The sequence below is a fragment of the Alosa alosa genome, chromosome 2, assembly GCF_017589495.1.
Source record: "Alosa alosa isolate M-15738 ecotype Scorff River chromosome 2, AALO_Geno_1.1, whole genome shotgun sequence".
Taxonomy (NCBI): Eukaryota; Metazoa; Chordata; class Actinopteri; order Clupeiformes; family Clupeidae; genus Alosa; species Alosa alosa.
The window spans coordinates 11,709,123-11,729,205 of record NC_063190.1 but is presented as its reverse complement, the minus strand read 5'-3'; the positions used below and the strand labels follow the sequence as shown (position 1 = coordinate 11,729,205).

Sequence of the window (20,083 nt, the reverse complement as noted above, 5' to 3'; positions counted from 1 at the left end):
CCTAAACACAGATCACATGGATCTTTCAACCCCTCACATTCCACCTTCTGAAAACAACTGTATACTACTGTCTACACTTCACTATATCTTTTGTCCTGTCTATGCACCAACTACGTTTTATATCACATTGCACTTTTCTGCTTTTTTGCACTTCTGGTTAGACACAAACTGCATTTTGTTGTCTCTGTACTTATACTCTGCACAATGACAATAAAGTTGAATCTAATCTAATCTATTCATCCATCTGTCATACACTCATCCATCAATAACGCACATTCCTTAATTCTCACGACACAGACTCATCCATCCAAACAATGTTTGAGCATACTTGGAAAATTCATTCTGAATAACACACCCATTCACCCACCCCATCACAAACACTCATTCATCTTTCACTCACATTCATCCAACCACCAGTTACATTCATCCATCAAGCTCTCACATTCATTCACCTATCGCATACACTCATTCATCCACTTTTGTCTATCCATAACTCACACTCATCCGTGCATAACTCACACTCATCCATCCATAACTCACACTCATCCGTCCATCACTGATATTCATCCATCCATAACTCACACTCATCCATCCATAACTCACATTCATCCATCCATCACTTACATTCATCCAGAGATTGAGAGAGAGGCTGTGGCCAGCAATCTCTCATGCCTGGGTCAGCCAGCTTGGCAAGAGCTTCTCTGCAGGTCTGCTGTCAGCACACAGCAGGAAAAAAAGAGGACGGAGCAAGTCTCTCCTGCTTTAGTGGCGGTGAATCCTGGCTCGCTTCCCTCTTAGAGGAAAAGCCGGACCTGATCGTCCACTCAGCAAAGACTTTGGGAGAGGACAGACAGCTCGCATCTCCCCACCGAGCTTAAAGACAAGACACTGAGCCACCGCTGTGTGTGTGTGTGTGTGTGTGTTTGTGAGTGTAGAGACCAGAGAAAGCCGTGACATCAGGGCAGAGCGTCCCAACCGACGTTGTCCTCATTCCAGTGAATTAAGGCTACAATGCTAATCCCCAAATAAGACGGCTGCTTGACGTCTAAAGCTTTTGCCAATTTTTACACACACTGGCCCGAGACGTGATTAAGGAACGGTATGTCCTCATGTGAAGCCAGTGGGACGCAGTAGCCGACCCAAACAGCTGGTTTGAAATCGGAAACTCATCTGGTCCTCAGCTGGGGATGATCTGGGCCAGGTCCGCGCCACTCCACAGTCTATATCACCTGTCTGCGCTGCACAGTAACATACCCCTCATGATGATTCACATGACGGCAGGGGTGCACTTCAATCCCTTACAGTGTCACACAGCGTCATCGGATTAGACCACTGTACTTAATAAATCCCCCCATTCATTGTCATTTGAGACTGTAATGAGTAACACATACCACTCATTCTGTAGCTAACAATGGTACCAAATACCAATCAATCTCGGATTTGGCCAGACTTGCACCAGAAGAGATATGGATCAGCTGTTATGAGGGTGCCAGTAGGCCATAGTAAATCACCAGAGAGGAGGGGAGAGGGGGCCTGGTGGGGTGGGGTGGGGTGGTGACTCTTGAGTGGATGCTCCATGTTCTTACACCATGTCCCTTGTCCAGATTCATGTAACAGCGTTGTGTTTTTCAAGCACATATTAAATCAAGGAAAATCTCTGCAGTAATCCGCCCCTCTGGACCTCCATCTGTGCCTGAGGGACCAGCAACAGCAGCGACAGCAGCAGGAGGAGGAGGAGAGGCACACAAAGACGCAGTGACAAGGACCACCAGGGTGACCAGGGTGACCACAGTGACAGTGGCCTCATCCCACACGGAGGGTTTGACAAAATCATAACCCAGCTGTGGGTCAGTTACATGCCCAAAAGCCATACACAATTGGTTTATGGAAAGGACAGGTGGTCGCCTCTACAAAGATGAACAGATTTTTTTTATTTTTTTGCCTCAATCCTTGTGAACTGTTAAAACATAAAATAAAACATATATAATAAAATATTAATCTTATTTCTTGATAGTGCCAGGTATTTAAAATGAAATAAATTGATATTGGTTAATTTTGTGAACCAAATTGTTAATGATAATTTACTTCTTATGACATATCATTTACTTTCAAGATAACCTTAAACAAAAACAACAATAATACTGAATACTGGTATTTTTTTCAGGTTAACAAAGGGATATGAGTGCAGTCCATATAACACCAGATGGTGGCAGCAAATACCAAAGTAATTTTCCCTCAGAACACAATGCTGTCTGGGCTAACAATACAGATGCTTATGGATTTACATATTTCACCTGTTTTGATGCACATGATGCACATATAACGTCAATAAAATATTAAAAAATTAGCCAAATTGACAAAAACTAAACAAGCACAGACACAACGAGACTTCTCCACAGCCTCATGGCAATTCATGTTGCGATATTTCTGTGGATTTCACTACAGATAATGTGAAGTCACCTTTAGGTTATGAGCCAAATGTGAGGCACTTCTCAAGTATGTGTGGTATTTTTAGGTGTTTGTGCGATTCTTGTTGAATCTTTGTGAGGTAATTTTGTGATGTTTGTGTGGTGTTTACAAGGTATCTGTGAGGTGTCTGTGAGGTATTTGTGTAATATTTGTATGGTGATTGTGAGGCGTTTGTTAAGTATCTGTGTAGTTTTTTTGTGTACTATTTGTCAGGTGTTTCCAAGGTGTTTGACAAACACTGTTAAGTATTTGGGTGTAGGAGGAGGCGTACTGCTGCTGGGTACTCTCTCTCCCTCTCTGTTGAGGCTCAGCGGGGAACCTGAGTCAACATCAGTAAGGTCTTAATAAATGGAGCAGCTCTCTGGCCATTTTAATCACGTCTTTCCCTCATATAGCCTCTTTCCACAAGGGTCTTAGTGTCTACTAATGTGTCCTCTCCTCTCCTCTCCTCCCTCCCCCCAGACAAGCTCCTCTTCCAGCACACCTTACCGAATGAGCTCAAACTCAACCAGACCTGGCACACACTGTCACAACTTCACCCAGTTTTGCATGTGTGTGAGTGTGAGTGTGTGTGTGTGTGTGTGTGTAAGAGAGAAAGAGGGGGAGAGAGAGAGAGAGAGAGAGAGAGAGGGAGAGAAAGAAAGTGCACATGTATGTCTGGATGCATGTGTATATGTGTGTGTGTGTGTGTTTATGTCTGTATGCGTGTGTGTGTCTATGTAAAGGTCTATGTGCAAAGTGCGTACTTGTGTGGTTACATTTGTGAGGCCACATACAATAATAATGGCAGTCTACCATCATCCTGTTCACTGTACTTGAGAGAGAGAGAGAGAGACAGATAAAGAGAGAGGGGTAGAGACAGAGGGATTAAAAAGTATGTACGTTTCTATTCTGTGTATGTTTCTATTCTGAAAGCTTGGAGTGTCTTTCTTTCTAAAGGACAAAAGGATGAAAAAACGGGGGAAAGGAATGAAGCTATGCCTCATGGGCGATGGAAGAGTGAAATCAGCCACTTAATGACAGAATCCATTAACGTTATCATCCGAGAGGCTCCAACTGTCTCACAGCCATCTCTCTCGATCTGTCTCTCTCTGTCTGTCTGTCTCACTCCGCCTGCATCCACATGTCTCAGACGTCTCTCTCCATCTCTCTTTCCCCTTACCCCCTGTTCTGTCTGTCGCTCTCATACACACACACACACACACACACACACACACACACAGTCACACACACACACACACACACACACACACACACACACACACACACACACACACACACACACACACACACACTCTCACAGACACACACACACACATTCACATACAGTACACACACACACACACACACACACACACACACACACACACCACACGCACACACACACATCAGTTCCCTGAGACACCATACACACCATAAGAAGATGTGATCCGTCTGAAGGTGCAGCTCAAGTCTCAGTGGTTCGGGTGAGGAAAGACTGGAAGCGCGGCTGATAAGTCAGGTGGATTAAAGAGGTCGGCGAGAAGAGAGAAGGTCTCACCTTCAGCAGGGGATTTAGAAGCCAAGTCATTACAGTAATGCGGATTGGCGGCCGACCCCGTTACGGTAATTTGCAGTGAATTTCAGACCCTGGCCTGGGAGGTGAAAGGTGTGGTCGATGGGAAAAAGGTCTCACGGTCACAGGATAAGCACAAACACACACAACCCGATTTTCACTCCACTACTCACATATGATAAGATCCCATCTCTCCCATCCTATCTGAGATAAGTCATTCTCCCTTGCACGTCATACACATACACGCACACACATACACTTGTATGCCGCACATACACACACACACACACTAGCACACAGGTACACATAGACACATGGTCACACACCCACACACATAGGCACAGGCGTACACATAAACACATACACTCATGCACACAAACTGGTTTGAATAATGCTTGTGTAAAGCATGGCAGCTAGGAGGCAAATGGAGGTTCTGTGTGACCATATCCTGGAGTAATGACTCCAAATATAGTGAGAGCTATATGAGTCACCTTCCACTGATCTAATCTCTTTCATCTGACAGCGATCAGTCATACCACAGCCATGATAACTCAACCTTCTGAAAACTATTCTGTGTAATCCTTCGCCATGTAATGTTTCAGGAAGGGTGTGACGGGACTAGAAATCATGGGATTTGATGGACTGGAATAACCACCTATGTGGTGAAACAGAGATCGGAGGGGCCAGTCCCTCCATTCCTACCACTATATATGATATGTAATGTTGTTCACTGGAGTATAAACGATTGTATTACAGCAGAGTGTCACATTATACAGAACAACAAAACAGTATTTTATACTTGGCATGTAGGTATACCATGAAACCCAAATGATGAACTACAAAGTAAAAACATTTTATACGCTATACCACACACACACACACACACACACACACAAACACAGAGACACACACTGTCCCTTTCACTTGAGTGGTGTCCTAGTGCTGAGGTGAAGTGTGTGGTGTCAGTGCTGGCGTGAGAGCATGAGTGGCGTGTGGCGGGGTGATGAGGTGATGGGGCGTGAGCATGCCATGTCCGTGACTGTCTGCGAGAGACGGAGTTGGATAGAGAGCTGGCCCCCTCTCCCCCAGTGTGTGTGCAGCTCCGAGATTGAAGCTGCGTGTGCCCCAGGCCCTTGGGTGGGGGGGGTGGCTCAGAGCGGGCCTGGTAGGCTGACGATCACCCAGAGAAGAGGAAGAAGAAAGCATCGAGAGAGAAAGAGAGAGAGAGGGGTCTCCCTGGGGGCGTGTGCGCGGAGGAGAGGAATTCATACAGGCGAGGCTAATTACTGGGTAAAAAAAACCCCCTGCAGATTGCTGTGTTTACTCCCCAACCCCCCCAAAGGATTCCCCCCAGAGTAGCCACTCTGAGAGGGGTCTTTGATGGAGCCTGTCATGTCTGCAGTGTGTGTGTATATCCCAATGTAGATACACAGTGGTGGTGGAACCACGATTTCCCCTCCAAGAGTTCATTCTGAGGGGTCTTTGATGGAGCCTGCCATGTCCGCAGTGTGTGTGTGTGTGTGTGTGTGTGTGTGTGTGAGTGTGTGGATGTGTGTGTGTGTGTGTGTGTGTGTGTGTGTGTGTACATATATATCCCAGTGTAGATACACACAGAGCTTTCCCTTAGAAGAGTCCGTTCTGTGGGTTTCTTTGAAGAGAGCCTGTCATGTCCAGTACAGTGTGAACTCCAGTGCGGATAGCGAGAGAGGGGGTTGGGTGTGGTTCTGCAGCTACTTCCTGTCTGTGTTAAAAGCTATCAGTGTTATTTTGACGTGTTTCAAGTAGATGAACATCACAGGCACATGATCTTGCTCTGCGTTTCTCAGATGAACTTGTTTATGTTATTGTCACAGGCTGATTGCTGCAATTGATATTTAAGCCAAGTTAATTATGTCTCACACATGCCAAGGTTTCATCCAAGCCTGGATCCACCAAAAAAAAATGAATACGTGAAAATAATGAAACTAAAATGATCATTATGTAAGAGAATAAGGATGTATGACACAGGCGAACAGCATCTTTTTCAGAGTTGGTGGATTAAATTTGAAAATGAGTGCATGAGGTTGCAATCAGGCAAATAGCATCATTTTCCCCAACCAAAGGCACAGGAGGAGATGAAAGCGATGAGTGTTTGAATGGTCATCAGACACACGCACACAGCACACGTCGTCCTCTCCTCAGCTCTCCTCTCCTCTCCTGTGGACGGGTGTAATTAAGCCACTGTAAGCCGGGCGAGCATGCGAGGGCTATCTCTCCGCTCCGCTCGGCTCACAACGCCTCTCCCTGGCCCCAGTTTCATCTCGCTTCCTTTTGAATGAAAGGAATATTTAGAAGTCATTACAGTAATTGCTGGGCGAGGACATGGCTTTTTCATCACACTGTGAATCTGTCCCGTGTGCCTGGGTGCGCTGCGCCTTACAGCAGCCACACCGCCACATCACTGGGATAATGTTAGAGGCTGATCATCTGACCCCTACAACAGACCCCAGGAGGCCAGGGGGGAGCCCAAGGTTAATTTGATGCTGTAATAACAAAGTCCTGAGATCTGATTTAGGGTTGTCATCTGGGGCCGCTGGAAGGGGTTATTATGTAACATGCCATGGAAGTGAAGGGAAATCCAGTTTAAAGGAAAGCCCATCCATCTTTGGCATGGACAGCTCCTGTGCCAAGGCAGGTGCAGGGCCTAAACCACTGGCAGGCAACTGATGCTGAACACTACAGTTTGTAGAGGAAAATATCCAGCATATCAGTATGATAGCTACACCATGTGAAAACCACTGTGTGAATTTACTGCTAACTTGATGCCTATGCCATAGTACAGTTCAGTTCAGTTCAAAACAACTATTCTGAATATTACAGTGAGCATGCTGGTGAGCATTCTAGGTGCACCAACCTAACAGACAAGAGTCCTTTACTGAACACTCTACCAGAAAATGTCTCCTACTTCAATATATTGCGTTGGTTCCAGTGAGGCCCATGCAGATGTGATGTGTGCCGCAGCAGATGGGGGCTATTGTAAAGTCCAGCGTCTTTCCTGCCCCCTCCTCCAGATACCCAGTCAGGACGTCCTTTGCATTGTGTGAAAAACCAGAAGCAGGAAAGACCTGGGCCTGCTGATAACACACAGCTTGAGCTGGACTTCAAAATAGCAAACACACACAGACACACGCACACACACACACACACAAAAGGACGTGATTGGCCAGTGGTGACCCTGATAGATCCCCCGCCCCCGCCCACACACACACACACATCCAAGCACACCTGCTTTCAAATGTCCTCCACCAATCTGGAGAGGCCCAGTCAGAGCCCCGTCAACTTCCGGACAACGCATGAGCAAACAGACACACTAAAGGAAATAACAGCGCTGAGGGATTCTCAAGTCGAGCCTCGTAAAGCCCATTAAGTTAACCCCTTTCAGACAAGCCCGAGTTGACAAGCTTAAGTTATCTAGATGCTACATTTTCATCAATCTGACATGCCATGCTTACTGGTGATTACAACACACACACACACACACACACACACACACACACACAGTGACAGCGTAGGGTGGCGATAGCGCAGTGGTGAGTGTTGGTGGGGGGAAGGGATGGGGCTGGGTCTGGGGGCGTACTCATAAATGCCCCCCTGTTCCTGACAGCTGGGCCATCAATCTACAGTGCGGCGAAGGGGGAGCCCAGGTGATGGAATCCGCCCCAGACTCCTTAAGGATTACCATGATGAATCTGGAGGATTATTTCATACGTTACAACATGGAGCTGGCATCAGTCATGGCTGTGGCACATAAACCCCCTCTGTTTCTTAAATCTGATTTGGGGGTGGGGGGCGATTGTGCGCGTGTGTGTGTGTGTGTGTGTGTGTGTGTGTGCGTATGTGTGTGTGCATGTGTGTATGTGTGTGTGTGTGTGTGTGTGTGTGTGCGAGAGGGGTTAGAGGGTCCTCCGACAGACAGGAACTGTTTAATTAAGACTCACACAGCTGCTGGTGAGGGATAGCTGCATGGTTCTCTCTGAGCAGTTCTCCCTAATGCAGCACCAAGACTATTACAGGGCTGACACACATATGGATCTACAGCAGTGATAGGGCAGCATGGATGAGAAACTGGTTTACAAGCTCACAGTGTCATAACAGACACAAGCCCGAGCAGAGCTGGGTTAAGTTGACCACAACTGTGGGAGCCGCTGTGGAGTGGCTGAGTGACCATTTGAGTGTCAGTCAGCGGAGGAGGCTCGAGTAGTGAGTAGGACGTTGACATGCGCGTGGGACGGACTGCGTGAGTCAGAGGAAAAGACAAGTCTGCTAACACACATCACGGTGACGCAACGTGGCACGGTTCCTCTGGGAAGGGACAGAGCCAGAGCCAGTGGGGACACAGGGGGACATGACATCACCAGAGTCCAGTTAAGGACCCGTAGCAGCAGGAATACGCACAGAACAAAACAACAACATCTACTGCATGATGACATGGACTTATATGTACATGTCAGAGGATTATTTTTACCACAAACTGTGTTCGACTGACTGAAGTGTTTATTGTACATTGTGTCTCACTTGGCTGTTATTTACTGTAAATAGCAAATCTTCAAACTAACAGACCCTATGGGAATAAATACATTTTCAATTTAATTCAACTCAACTCAAAAACATCCGTTCGTAAAAAACAAAATAAAGTAGGCTCCTCTGGTTCTTTTTTTTAACCCCAATGGTGTCTTTTCACGGTAGCCTAACAGTGGAATGAACGGATACAAGTTTTCTAATGCATGCAGTTGATTGCCTGATTACAGGTGAGTAGGTTAGAAATAACAGATAAGACTGGTAAAACATTAATCTTAGCTTGCCAAGGGAACTGATAACAGATTCCAGTTGCCTGACTGTCGTGTAAACTGACCACATGAGATTTATTTGTAGTAGCAACATCATGCAGGTTTCACAGAATAGTTTCAGGGTGGACAAAAAAGAATCTGGACTCTTAAAAATAGTTACAGTATGAATGTAAAGAAAACAAGTCTGAAAAATACCAAAGCCAAAAATAGACAGTGCTTGGCTTTTCAGTTGTGGCAAATTTAGCAAAGCCACAAGACAGGCCTCCCGAATCATCAGGATGGATTACATTAGGCTCTCCGAGGACTTAGCGGTTCCCACACTCTGTCACATCAGTTTAGTGACGCTTTCCGGAAACATCCTGCCCGGATTTCTACCCTGGTAATTTCACTGACAAACCTGCCTGTCTCCCAACAACCCTGTATGAGCCACTAGCATGACCGCCACACTGTGAGGACACCCTTCTCAAGTGCGTTCACAAGCGATTCAGCAAGACGGAGGGGTCAGTCTTTTGCCGACTTCACAGGACCTCTGATGAGAGGAAGTCCAAACATGGCACTGTTTGCGTCTTTGGCTTTAAATAATGAGCTTAGCTTGGTCTTCGGGGCTCGTATGTGCTGGGTGACCCTGGCAGGGCCTGGAGGTCACCTAACACAAACAAACAGAAGCTCTGAGTGGATGCTGGCTGCGCTGAGCTGCACGTCTTTATGATGTTCACATACACACTTCCTGAAACTGGAGATAGCCGAGATATATCCCCGAGGCGGCGAGAATAACCGCCTTCATTGGGAATATTCAACGCGTCCGCAGCGAAGATGAGAAAAACCAATGAATCTGATTAGAATGAGGCGCTCTGTCTCTCTGCATGTGACTCGCTTTTGAATTGTTTGTGGAAAAATACCACTTTACGTGTCACCAGATTTGGCAGTGTTCCTGAAAAACTATAAAAGCCAAAAATAGAATTCCCTTAACACGAACATGGAAAGGAAATGGAAAAAAGAAAACAAATGATCATTTCATTTGTATTTGCAAGCCTTTAAAGATGAAATGGTGACTTAAATATGATTAATTATCACATGTATTTGATATTAATAACCTTGTGTACAGCATAGAATTATACCACTTTGGTGATCTGAGTATGTTTTAGTGAAGTGTAGAGGGAGTAATTACAGTACAATACCGTTATGGCCTTACAATGATTTAACTGAATGGAAAAGTATGGCCGCACATACATACTTGCAACTGGTCAATCATACACCAGATCAACTATTGTCAAGTAAATAAATAAAATACACAGCAATATGACTCACCACACTAATGACTAATTCATTAATGACCAATTGACCATTATTTTCTCTCAAATATATTGTTAATTCGTTCTGACTATCATGAGGCTCTATGACTTTGTTAACACAGGTCATCTGAACGCACAAAACAAACATTGATAATTTTCATAACAATTTGGGTGTTTTATTCAACTTTAGAACACCCTTGTGTATTCCCGGTCCCAGAAATGAATGGGTGAGAAAATGGTTAGTGTATAAAATGGACTTTTATCTGTGCTTCTGTACTTTCACACACACACACACACACACACACACACACACACACACACACAGACACACACACACACACAAACACACCCTCAATCCCCCTCTTTACTTCTATGCCAGCCCCCACTGGAACCTTTCCCCAATAGTATCTTACCCTTTCTGACTTGCATGAGCTCAGGTCAATGAGGCCTGCAGGCCATAAATAGCAAATGGAAGTTCAAAACTGGTAATATCCAAGGGAACTTAAGTCGATACAAAAGTCTATCACAACATTAGATGATAATATATGTGTAACTATGGATTTATAACAAGTTATAAACAATAATAATGCAGCGGTCATTTTTGACCGGGAACACAAAACTAGTAAACATGAAATGAACACAACAGAACAGGAGGGCTATCTATGTATGTCAGATTGAGTCACATATAGATTAATAGATAAATCAATAGATAGATCAACAGGAACCCTATTATAGTGTAAATTAGTTGTAGATTACCATCTGAGGCTCAAATATTTACAGTCAGTTTGCCTTTATAGCATTTAAACATACATACACCATTCAATAAAGAAATCCCTCTGGGTTAGTCGTTCATGTCAGAATGGGCACTCTACTCTGTGGAGTTGTGAGGTTGTTAGCGAGTCTTAAAACAAACACAGCTCAAAGTGTAATGTGCGAGTCCTCTTCTAGCACGCCTGCACGACAGGTCCAACCAAGCAAACAAAAGTCTCCACAGCGAGGAAGATAAAAATAATGGTTTTTAGGGTAATGCCTGAGTGACCTTGAATAGGAACTGGAATAATAATCCAGGCAGGCTTTGCCACCACTGGAGACCCAGAGATATTAGCTACAGCAAACATGGCTGAATACATACTGTTGCATCTACTGCAACACAGAGTGAGGTATTACAGGGACGGATTCACAGGGACTGTTTTAAACTGCTCGTGTCTCTAAGAGGGGTTTTCTTTTCCTTTCCTCCTTTTTTATTCTTTACAGCCTTTTTTGTCTCCAACTGAATGATCAAGTAGTGAAGCCATCCTTATTTAGCCATCCTTATTTAGCCATCCTTAGGAAATTCACATTCAAAAGGTCAGGGTCGATGGCATTAAGTGGGAAAAGTATATTTCTGGACTGAATGCCTCATAAATGTGTGTATGTGCGTGTATGTGTGTATGTGTTTGTGTGTGTTTGTGTGTGTACACATTTTTGAACATGTGGGCAGGGTGTATATCGATAAGTGCCAGGTCCCGTTCCACTGATCAGGAAGCAGTGAAGCAGACACCATCTTTTGAGGAAATGTCTGTGTGTGTGTGTGGTGAGCAGAGTTGTGTGTATGTGTGTATGTGTGTGTGTGTGTGTGTGTGTGTGTGCATGTGTGTGTGGTGAGCAGAGTTGTGTGTATGTGTTCATGTATAAGGCCTGGGTCCCCCCTTGGGGGCAGGGGGCAGTAGTGTTGGGGGTGGCAGTGCATGTCCCCTGCCCCGCTCACGCACAGGGGCATCTGTTGGGTCTCCAGGTGTCTCAGAGAGTCTGCTGAGCCGAATGCACACCATCACCACGTGAGTCATGCCTGGCCAGGCTCCTCCGTCAGAACTCAGAAGACACACATTGCAGCGTCCAGCCCTGCATGCTTACTTACACTAACTGACTGAACCTCAAGTTCAGACAATAAGGGTTTTGTGATTGACGTGAATATATATTTAATATAAATTTAATATAAATGGAGTGAAGGCCATTTAAGAGTGTGGTATATTTATAAAAATGTACTAGATACTGACATACAGTAGCTATTGTTTTTATGTCAGCATGTTAAAAATACAATTTACAATCACTGGCAACAAAATAATGTCTCAATGAATAACAACAATAAGCTTAAGGTTATTCTACCCTTAGAATTTATATTTAAATTGAATATTATTAAACTATATTAAAACACACTTAAAATACACTTTATTTATGCCCCCCAAGTTGGTTGACAATCAAATTCACAATCAAATGTATCAGCATTCAACTAGACTTACTACAAGCAGTAATTAGGAATTTCTCAAAGACTGCCAAACAAGTGAGTAAATTCAGGACAGTGTGTATAAGAAACACATCTATGTAGTTGTGTTTCATTATCACACAAGCTACAAGCTTGTCAGTTTGTTGAAAGTATTGGTCTGAGGAAAGACACTCTTAGAAACACAAATATTTTAAGCACATACCACCATCCATATCAGTATTTACTCACCAAGCAATGAGTCGGCATGGACAAACTAAGGGCTTGCCATACAAAACATTACAGAAAATGAATGACACACTGACATTAAGTAACCGTCAACCATAAATGGTATGATACATCATTTAAATGATGGTCAAAGTGCAAAGTCTAACTAAAGCTTTATAAGTTATTAAATAATTTAATAACTAGGCAAAACCTATTTGCTAATTTAACACAATACATTTTAATACCAAGATCCTAAGAGCAAAGACCAAGTGAGTGCTCCCACAGGCTGCATGATGGCTTAATTTAGCTGATAGTTCACTTAAATCAGCACAGCAACTCATAAGGGGAAACACAAACTGCACAAAGCATCCTTGATCAAAAGACACTATGGGATAAGACAGATATCTGAATAATTAGGAATTTGAGTGATATGCAGTATTAATGGCAGCCCTCTGTTTGACCCATGCCAAACTGTTATGAAGTCATCCTCATTCAGCTGCTGACTTTGCAGGCATCTCTCATTCTGTGTGTGTGTGTGTGTGTGTGTGTGTGTGTGTGTGTGTGTGTGTGTGTGTGTGTGTGTGTGCAGCCTGAAAGTAGGCCATAAGCAAACAAAACGACTCAGGCACACTGACAGAAACTATGTCAAAGAGCAGTCCGGACAACAACAGGTCATCCATCGGTCCTGTTATGAGGGAGGTTACGGGAGTCTCTTTATCACTGAGGTCTGGGTGGACTTCCCTGGACTTAACTACGGGAAGGAAGCCGAACGAGCACTTCCTAGAGACTCATCACAGGGGGCGATTACAGACTTTGGGAAACACTGCGTCAAACTCTCCACAAAAGTATGACTCACGCAGAACTGCAAAAGAGCTGACTTTTTGACAAGCTACCCAAAATCCCCTCCTAAACTCTGCATGCCGCACTCCTTCCGAGCTGTCAGACGAGGGATGACCCAGAGTGAGACAGGGACAGGGCAGCTGTTCAGGCAGAGCTGGGGCTCCGATCCCCGCCCTTCTGATATCTGATGGCGTACTTGAGTTGGGCTCTGAGGCCCTCGTCAGCTCTGAGTCCGTAAATGAGGCCATTGTGCGCACACCTGATACAGGGAGGCCATTATCGCCGCTGAAAGCCTCCGTTCAGGCAGCAGTATTAACTGACAAGCATGGCCAGCGTCCATATCACTTCGCTTTCTCCCAGAATCCCATGGGACAATAAACAATGACATACACCTCTCCCCCACCTGCCTGTTACCACACTCACAGAGAGAGAGAGAAAAAGAGAGAGAGAGAGAGAGAGAGAGAGAGAAGCAGCCATCTTTTTTCTTCAACTCGCCCTGGTGATCAAATTGCAGGAAGGATGGGTGTGGGACTAAACGCTAGGTCAGATTTCCTTTTAAGTTCTTACAAGATTCTTTAAGTATTTACAAATACAACATTCCTTTCCTGTGCCGTGAAAACGAAATGCATGTAGCTTTTTTCCAATAATTTATATCACATTAATGTAACTGAGGTACAGTCTGCATACAGACAACAAATCCACAGAATCACTCAATTTGTTTCCCATATTTCAGCACATTCAGCAGCACACATAGAGAAGATGACTTCGTTTTGGGGTTTTCAGTTTTCCAGTTTTCCACACACTGGAGTGGAACGGCTTCACAGAGGGAAAGAGAGAGAGAGATAGACAGAGAGAGAGAGAGAGAGAGGACGTGGTCGGCTGCTGTTGTGGTGGATGAGCGTAGAGTGCAATTGCTTTGCAGTGACGGTGGTGGTGGTGGTGGTGGTGGTGGCAGTGGTAGCGGAATGCAGCGCTTATCTGCAAGTGCCAGGCAGCCAGGAGGGAAGTGGAGTGTCACACAGAGGAAAGGGCTGGATACAGACCCTTCCTGAAGATAGACAGCCCCAGAGATCTGCTGCAGGATTTAACCATTTCAGTCCCCATCTAGCCTCTCCCACCCCCACGCCAAAAGCAGGGGTTTAGCGGGAAACAAAGACATTGTGAAGACTGCCTAGCCTTCAAGGCAGCAGACGTAATCGTTTGTGTTCACTTGTGTTTCACTGATATAGAAGTATTGGGGAATTTCATAGGAAACGTGTGGCTCTTTAGAATGGAACAGAACAGGCCAAGAAATTGAATTAGAGGAGTGAAAGTGCAACAATTTTAACCCAACAGACAGAGGGAAGTGTGAAGTCAAACAAAGGTGATCACAGCCACTGGATGTGAAATCATATATTTGGAAAACCCTTTGTTTTGACAAGTGACAAAAAGGCACACATTACACTGACTGCCAGACATCTGTGTTTTTTTTTAAACCGAGTTAATGGACGTGTGGAGTTATCCTCAAAAACTGTATAAACCCCAAAACTCAAAAAGTGTGGCAAAATGTTGAAAGTTAATGCTTGTAACATTAACATTTTAACTGGGCTAGAGTAGGTCGGACTCAGAGACTGGTAAAAGGTCTTAATGTACAAGGCTAAATCCCTGATTAATTTGAGAGTGCCCTGATAAAGCATCAGTGACTGGGCCACCTCAGATGTTTCATCATAAGCCAGGGCTGGGCCAGAACCGAGCTGTTCTCAAGGGTGTGGCTGTAGAGCCAGCAGCCGCTCTCGCTCTCTCTGGTGACCAGGAAATCCTGGTGTGTTGAGAAAACGGAGAGCCCAGAAACCGTGTGCTTTAGAAGTAGCAGTGGCGTCTGGCTAAGGAAAGAACATTTGTCAGCACGTGCCTGCGTGACGTACTGGGTTTATTTGCTGCTGTGCCCAGCGGCGTCTTGTCTGGCTGGTTTCTTGTGTGCTGTTCCGCTAGTTTTATCTCAAGGGCTTATCGGCAGCAGTTTTTCCAATTGATTTGAAGATTGATCTGCACACTAAGGAGACTTCTTGCCCGAGAATTAATCAGCTGGAGGGGAAACATTAAAATGAATCTATGTGATTCTAAAGCTAATTTGATGCTAATGGACTCTATTACCGATATGAGTAACAGTAGAAACTAGAATCTGAAGCTGAATCTTCAAAAAATGTGTTTGTGCAGTCTAATGAATATTTTATCGTATTTGCTACCGGCTCATCATGCCTTAATGGCATCCCCAATGAAGCCTATGTGGAAACACAGTGAACTGAAAACATTAATTCTGCTGACTTAGAACATACTGTTCAATGGACTTCCAAAATTACAATCCACTGATTGCATCTGAGAATTGAATTGAAATCGGATTGCTTGTGTGTCACCGCATGGCAAGAGAAGTGGGACATGTCACACACACCTGGTGAAGTCATTTCACAAAGACAAATGACCATAGTTAGTCAAGTATTTGAAGTTATCTTGGATTTGCATTAAGAATGGCAGACAATGATGCAATGATGCAAAAAAGAGGTGAATCACCAGACTTACTTAACCCAACAGTAAAGCCAAGTTGCACTATGGTGCAATAGTATGGATAATATTTGGCTGCCCTCCTCGAATACAACTCTGAGCAACATATAGAGTTTTAACAGAGTAAGCATTAGTGCTGTTTGAGTGTATCCCTCTCTGGGTCAAGTCTACAGTTTTTCCATATAAATACCTCAAGCTAGATAATACTGTTTGCCACATTACAAATCGTTCTCTGCCCAAGAGTAAATCTATAAGCATGACAATGACTTATATTAATCCTTGTGTCATGCAAGGTTCCCAGATCTCAATCCGACACAGCACTGTTTGAATGGTTAAAAACAATCGGTTGATGTAGAATTAAAATGACCTGGAATCTGAGGTGACTGTTTGGATCACCTGTGATTCTATGGCAAAACAATCTGTATTACATAAAAAATCCAAGTTGATGTAGTCTATTGTTTCAAGGGCATCACTCAGTTTTCCATACAGCTTTTCGGTAATGGAAATCGATTATTTTTACCCTGTTGACTGATTCTCTTTACCTGACATAAGAGGCATTTTGTCTAATTGCTGGAGTCATTTGTAAAAGTAGCCTCGGGCAATGATAGTGGATGCAATCACATGAAAAAGGAAAGTGAAAAAGCAAGTAAGTGAACTAGCAAACACACACAGACACAGACACAGACACACAGAGAGAGAGAGAGAGAGAGAGAGAGAGACATCATGTAAGCCCTTACAAACAAAAAAAAAGCCACACACACACACACACACACACACAAACAAACAGTCTGCTCAAGCACTCTGCCATCCCCTCAGCTGCATAATCCTGACACTCTGCTTTGGTAGCGGGAGATGTGTGTGTCTCGTGTGTGAGCCAGCATGCAACCCGGCAACCGAGGGCTGTCACTTTGCTTGTGAAATAATGCATGTACCCCTCCACCCAGTTCCTAATTTCCCTAAGTGGACAAACATTTGGGGCCACTTCACCACTACCACAAGCCCACAGGGCTAGCATCTGTGTGTGTGTGTGTGTGTGTGCATATGTACAGTATGTGTGTGTGTGTGTGTGTGTGTGTGTGTGTGTTTGTATATGTGTGTGTGTGTATGTGTGTGTGTGTGTGTGTGCATGAGTGTGTGTTTGTGTGTGTGTGTGTGTGTGTGTGTGTGTGTGTGTGTGTGTGTGTGTGTGTGTGTGTGTGTGTGTGTGTGTGTGAGTGTGTGTGTGTGTGTGTGTGTGAATAAATGGGCATCACCGGCGGTAGGCGTATTCCCCATTTCAGTGTTGTCAGACTGAAGCGTTTCTGCACTCTTGAAACAGAACCGTTCGACTAAAAGCCACGGCTCTGAAATATGTAGCCGGGTTTTAGGTTAGATGCACTGCTGTGCTAAACTGGAGACGAGAGGTAGTGCATTTTTTAATAGCCCACTACAGCACTGTTGCAGCCTGTTTATGTGATGGTGGTTTTGATTATCTGAATATGGTACCACCCTGGGTCCAGCGCCGGATTATTTTTCTGTTATCTTTACGATGTGTTGTTTTTTGAGATATCAGTCATTTCAAGTACCACTATGAACACATTATCAGCTGATAGGGTAACTACATAATGTCCATTTCACAGTAGGTGGTTTGGCCTCCACACAATGCAAGCTCTTCATAGCCTTTGGGGGTGTACATACACAAATGCTCCAAGCCATTGGCAAAACAGTAAGACTGCCATAAGGCCATACATCACATCACAGTACACAATATATTATCATTAAACTCGCATCCTTGTAATTTGTCTATCTCATTCTGCTTCTCTCAGCTATTGCTTTTACAGTAAGAAAATTAACCATTATTGAATATATAGGCTAACACTTCTTATTATGAATGACACCAAAAAAGAGCACAACCATCAAGCCTCCCAAATCAACCCTGTTCTTATTTATTTCTGTTACCACTTTGGCATCACAGTAAAACAAGTCACCAAAGCATCCAAGAATAACAGCTACTGCAAAGAAATATTTGCTGTGGTGAGAAAACATCCTGAGTCAATGGAAAGTCTTCCACCAATCTGGCCTCTTCACAACAGCAGTTCTTCCTTGATTATCACTCTGTATGAAATTATAGTGGATGCAGAAGGGGTACTCTTGAGTAATAACATGCTGCTGGTGGTTGGTAGATTAGGCTGGGGTGTGATTATTTTGTGTTCAAATTATAGCAACTGTAAAAATGTGCAAAATACGCCTTATTGTGCTGACTACGCCACACAGTTCAGACAAACCAACCTACAGCCCCAACACCCCCCAGTGCAGTCGGAAAATGCAGTTCGGTGGATGAAAAAGGCATTTATGTCAAGTCTCCTGTTTGAATGGTGAGATCAAGCCAATGTAATGTTGTAAGATTGAAGACTATTTGAGAGTCTATACAACTTACAATCTTGATCACAACAGTGATGACCCTTAGGAATAAACAAAGCAGATAAACTCTCTACCCTTCCTCTCGTACACGTATAAGCCATGCAGCATTTTGCCTTTGTCTCTCATATCCAATTTCTCTTGAGTCACCCGTGATGTAAGCTCCCAACTTGTAGCAGCGACGTGAGGGGCTTTGATCAGTCGATGAGTAATTATGATTAGTGGTATCCTCCTTTTCTTCTCCTCCGCCGTGTCCCACTGTGCAACCCCTCGAGCTCCCTGTGGGAGTGCTGCTCACGTCTTAATCTCAAACACATCCATAAACAAACCACACAGCACGCTCCACGCTTGGCCCCCGAAACAACCTTTCAAAACCCCACGACGACTCTCAACACCAAATCCTCTAATTTCTCCAAAGCCAGCGTGCATTATGACAAACATTTAGATCAGGATCACCCAAAGCCCTGTCAGCCCCATGGAGTATAGACAGGAGGTAATGAGCAAGATTGCATTATTTTCCTGCATGTGGTGGGTGCACACAGTGGAATGTCCTCAGGATGGTGCCCCATGTGCTCGCCATGGGAAAAGACTACAACTCCACTCAGCTATCTTCATAAGGTCCTAATCAATCCACCCACTTGAAGAAGAAACAAATACTGTATGAGGATAATTGTGAGATATTAGCCCATATTGAGATGAAATTAGAAAGCAAGCAATCATTCCTCTCACTGCTTTCAGGTATTAATAAATCATGCTTCAGATTTCTCCCTCTGTCTGTCTCTCTCACGCTTTCTCCCTTGTATTCCTGCTCTTTCACACAAATCATACTCCAGCTCTCTCTCTCTATCTCTCTCTCTCTCTGTTGCTGTCTTTCTTCTCTCTTTCTTCTCTACCTGTCTGTCCAATTCTGTCTTCCTAGTCCCTCTCTCTGCCTCTTTCCCTCTTTCTTACACAATCTATCTCTCTGTCTCTCTGTCTCTGTAGAGGTGTTGAAGCGGCCTAAGCGGTCTGAGATTTACCCTAATGCAGTCAGTCACCAGGAATAGAAGGACACACTCAGGGGACAGGTGGACACTGTGTCTCATCATAAGTACTGGGCTCACATCCTCAGGGCCAACTCCACCCTTACAACACACAAACACACAAACACACACACACACACACTGCTCGCTCATGTTACCTCATGTCAGCCTTTACACACTACACCACATCTCGGCTCTCATGTACATACACACATGCTCATGTTTAATCCAGTTTGTCAGGATTCATGTGAGAAGAAGCTTCTAGTATGCAAGGCATATGCAGTCAGTCATATGCACATACAAAATCATATAAATATATATAGACATACATACATACATACATACAGACATACATACATACATACATACATACATACATACATATACATACATACATACATACATACATACATACATATACATACATACATACATACATACATACATACATACATACATAAGTACGCTGGTGATTCCTCAGGCTGGAGGTGAGCACGTTTGAAATGATTTATCCTGTGATTACACCCAGCTGGCTGTCATTATTGTGAGGGGGGATGAGGCAGCAGATCCATCTGACCTCTGATCTTTGTCTTTGATGTAGCCAATCAGCTGTCGGCCTATCTCACAGGCTCACACAGGTGGCAGCTCTGTGGGGGTAGTGTATTTCTGCACAGTAG

General features: G+C 44.2%; 1 protein-coding gene across 2 annotated transcripts in view; it reads right to left on the bottom strand.

Moving 5' to 3' along the window:
* esama (endothelial cell adhesion molecule a) overlaps positions 1 to 20,083 on the bottom strand; it is a 47,020-nt gene that overhangs the window by 9,886 nt on the left and 17,051 nt on the right. Inside the window, exon 1 of one of the 2 annotated variants that reach the window (XM_048238025.1) lies at positions 625 to 700. The exons of the other annotated variant lie outside the window; for it this stretch is intronic. Coding sequence (XP_048093982.1) covers positions 625 to 670 — 46 coding nt within the window. The 5' untranslated portion in view covers positions 671 to 700. Of the gene's footprint in view, positions 1 to 624; positions 701 to 20,083 lie in introns of those variants that run through there. 2 annotated transcript variants of the gene reach the window in all.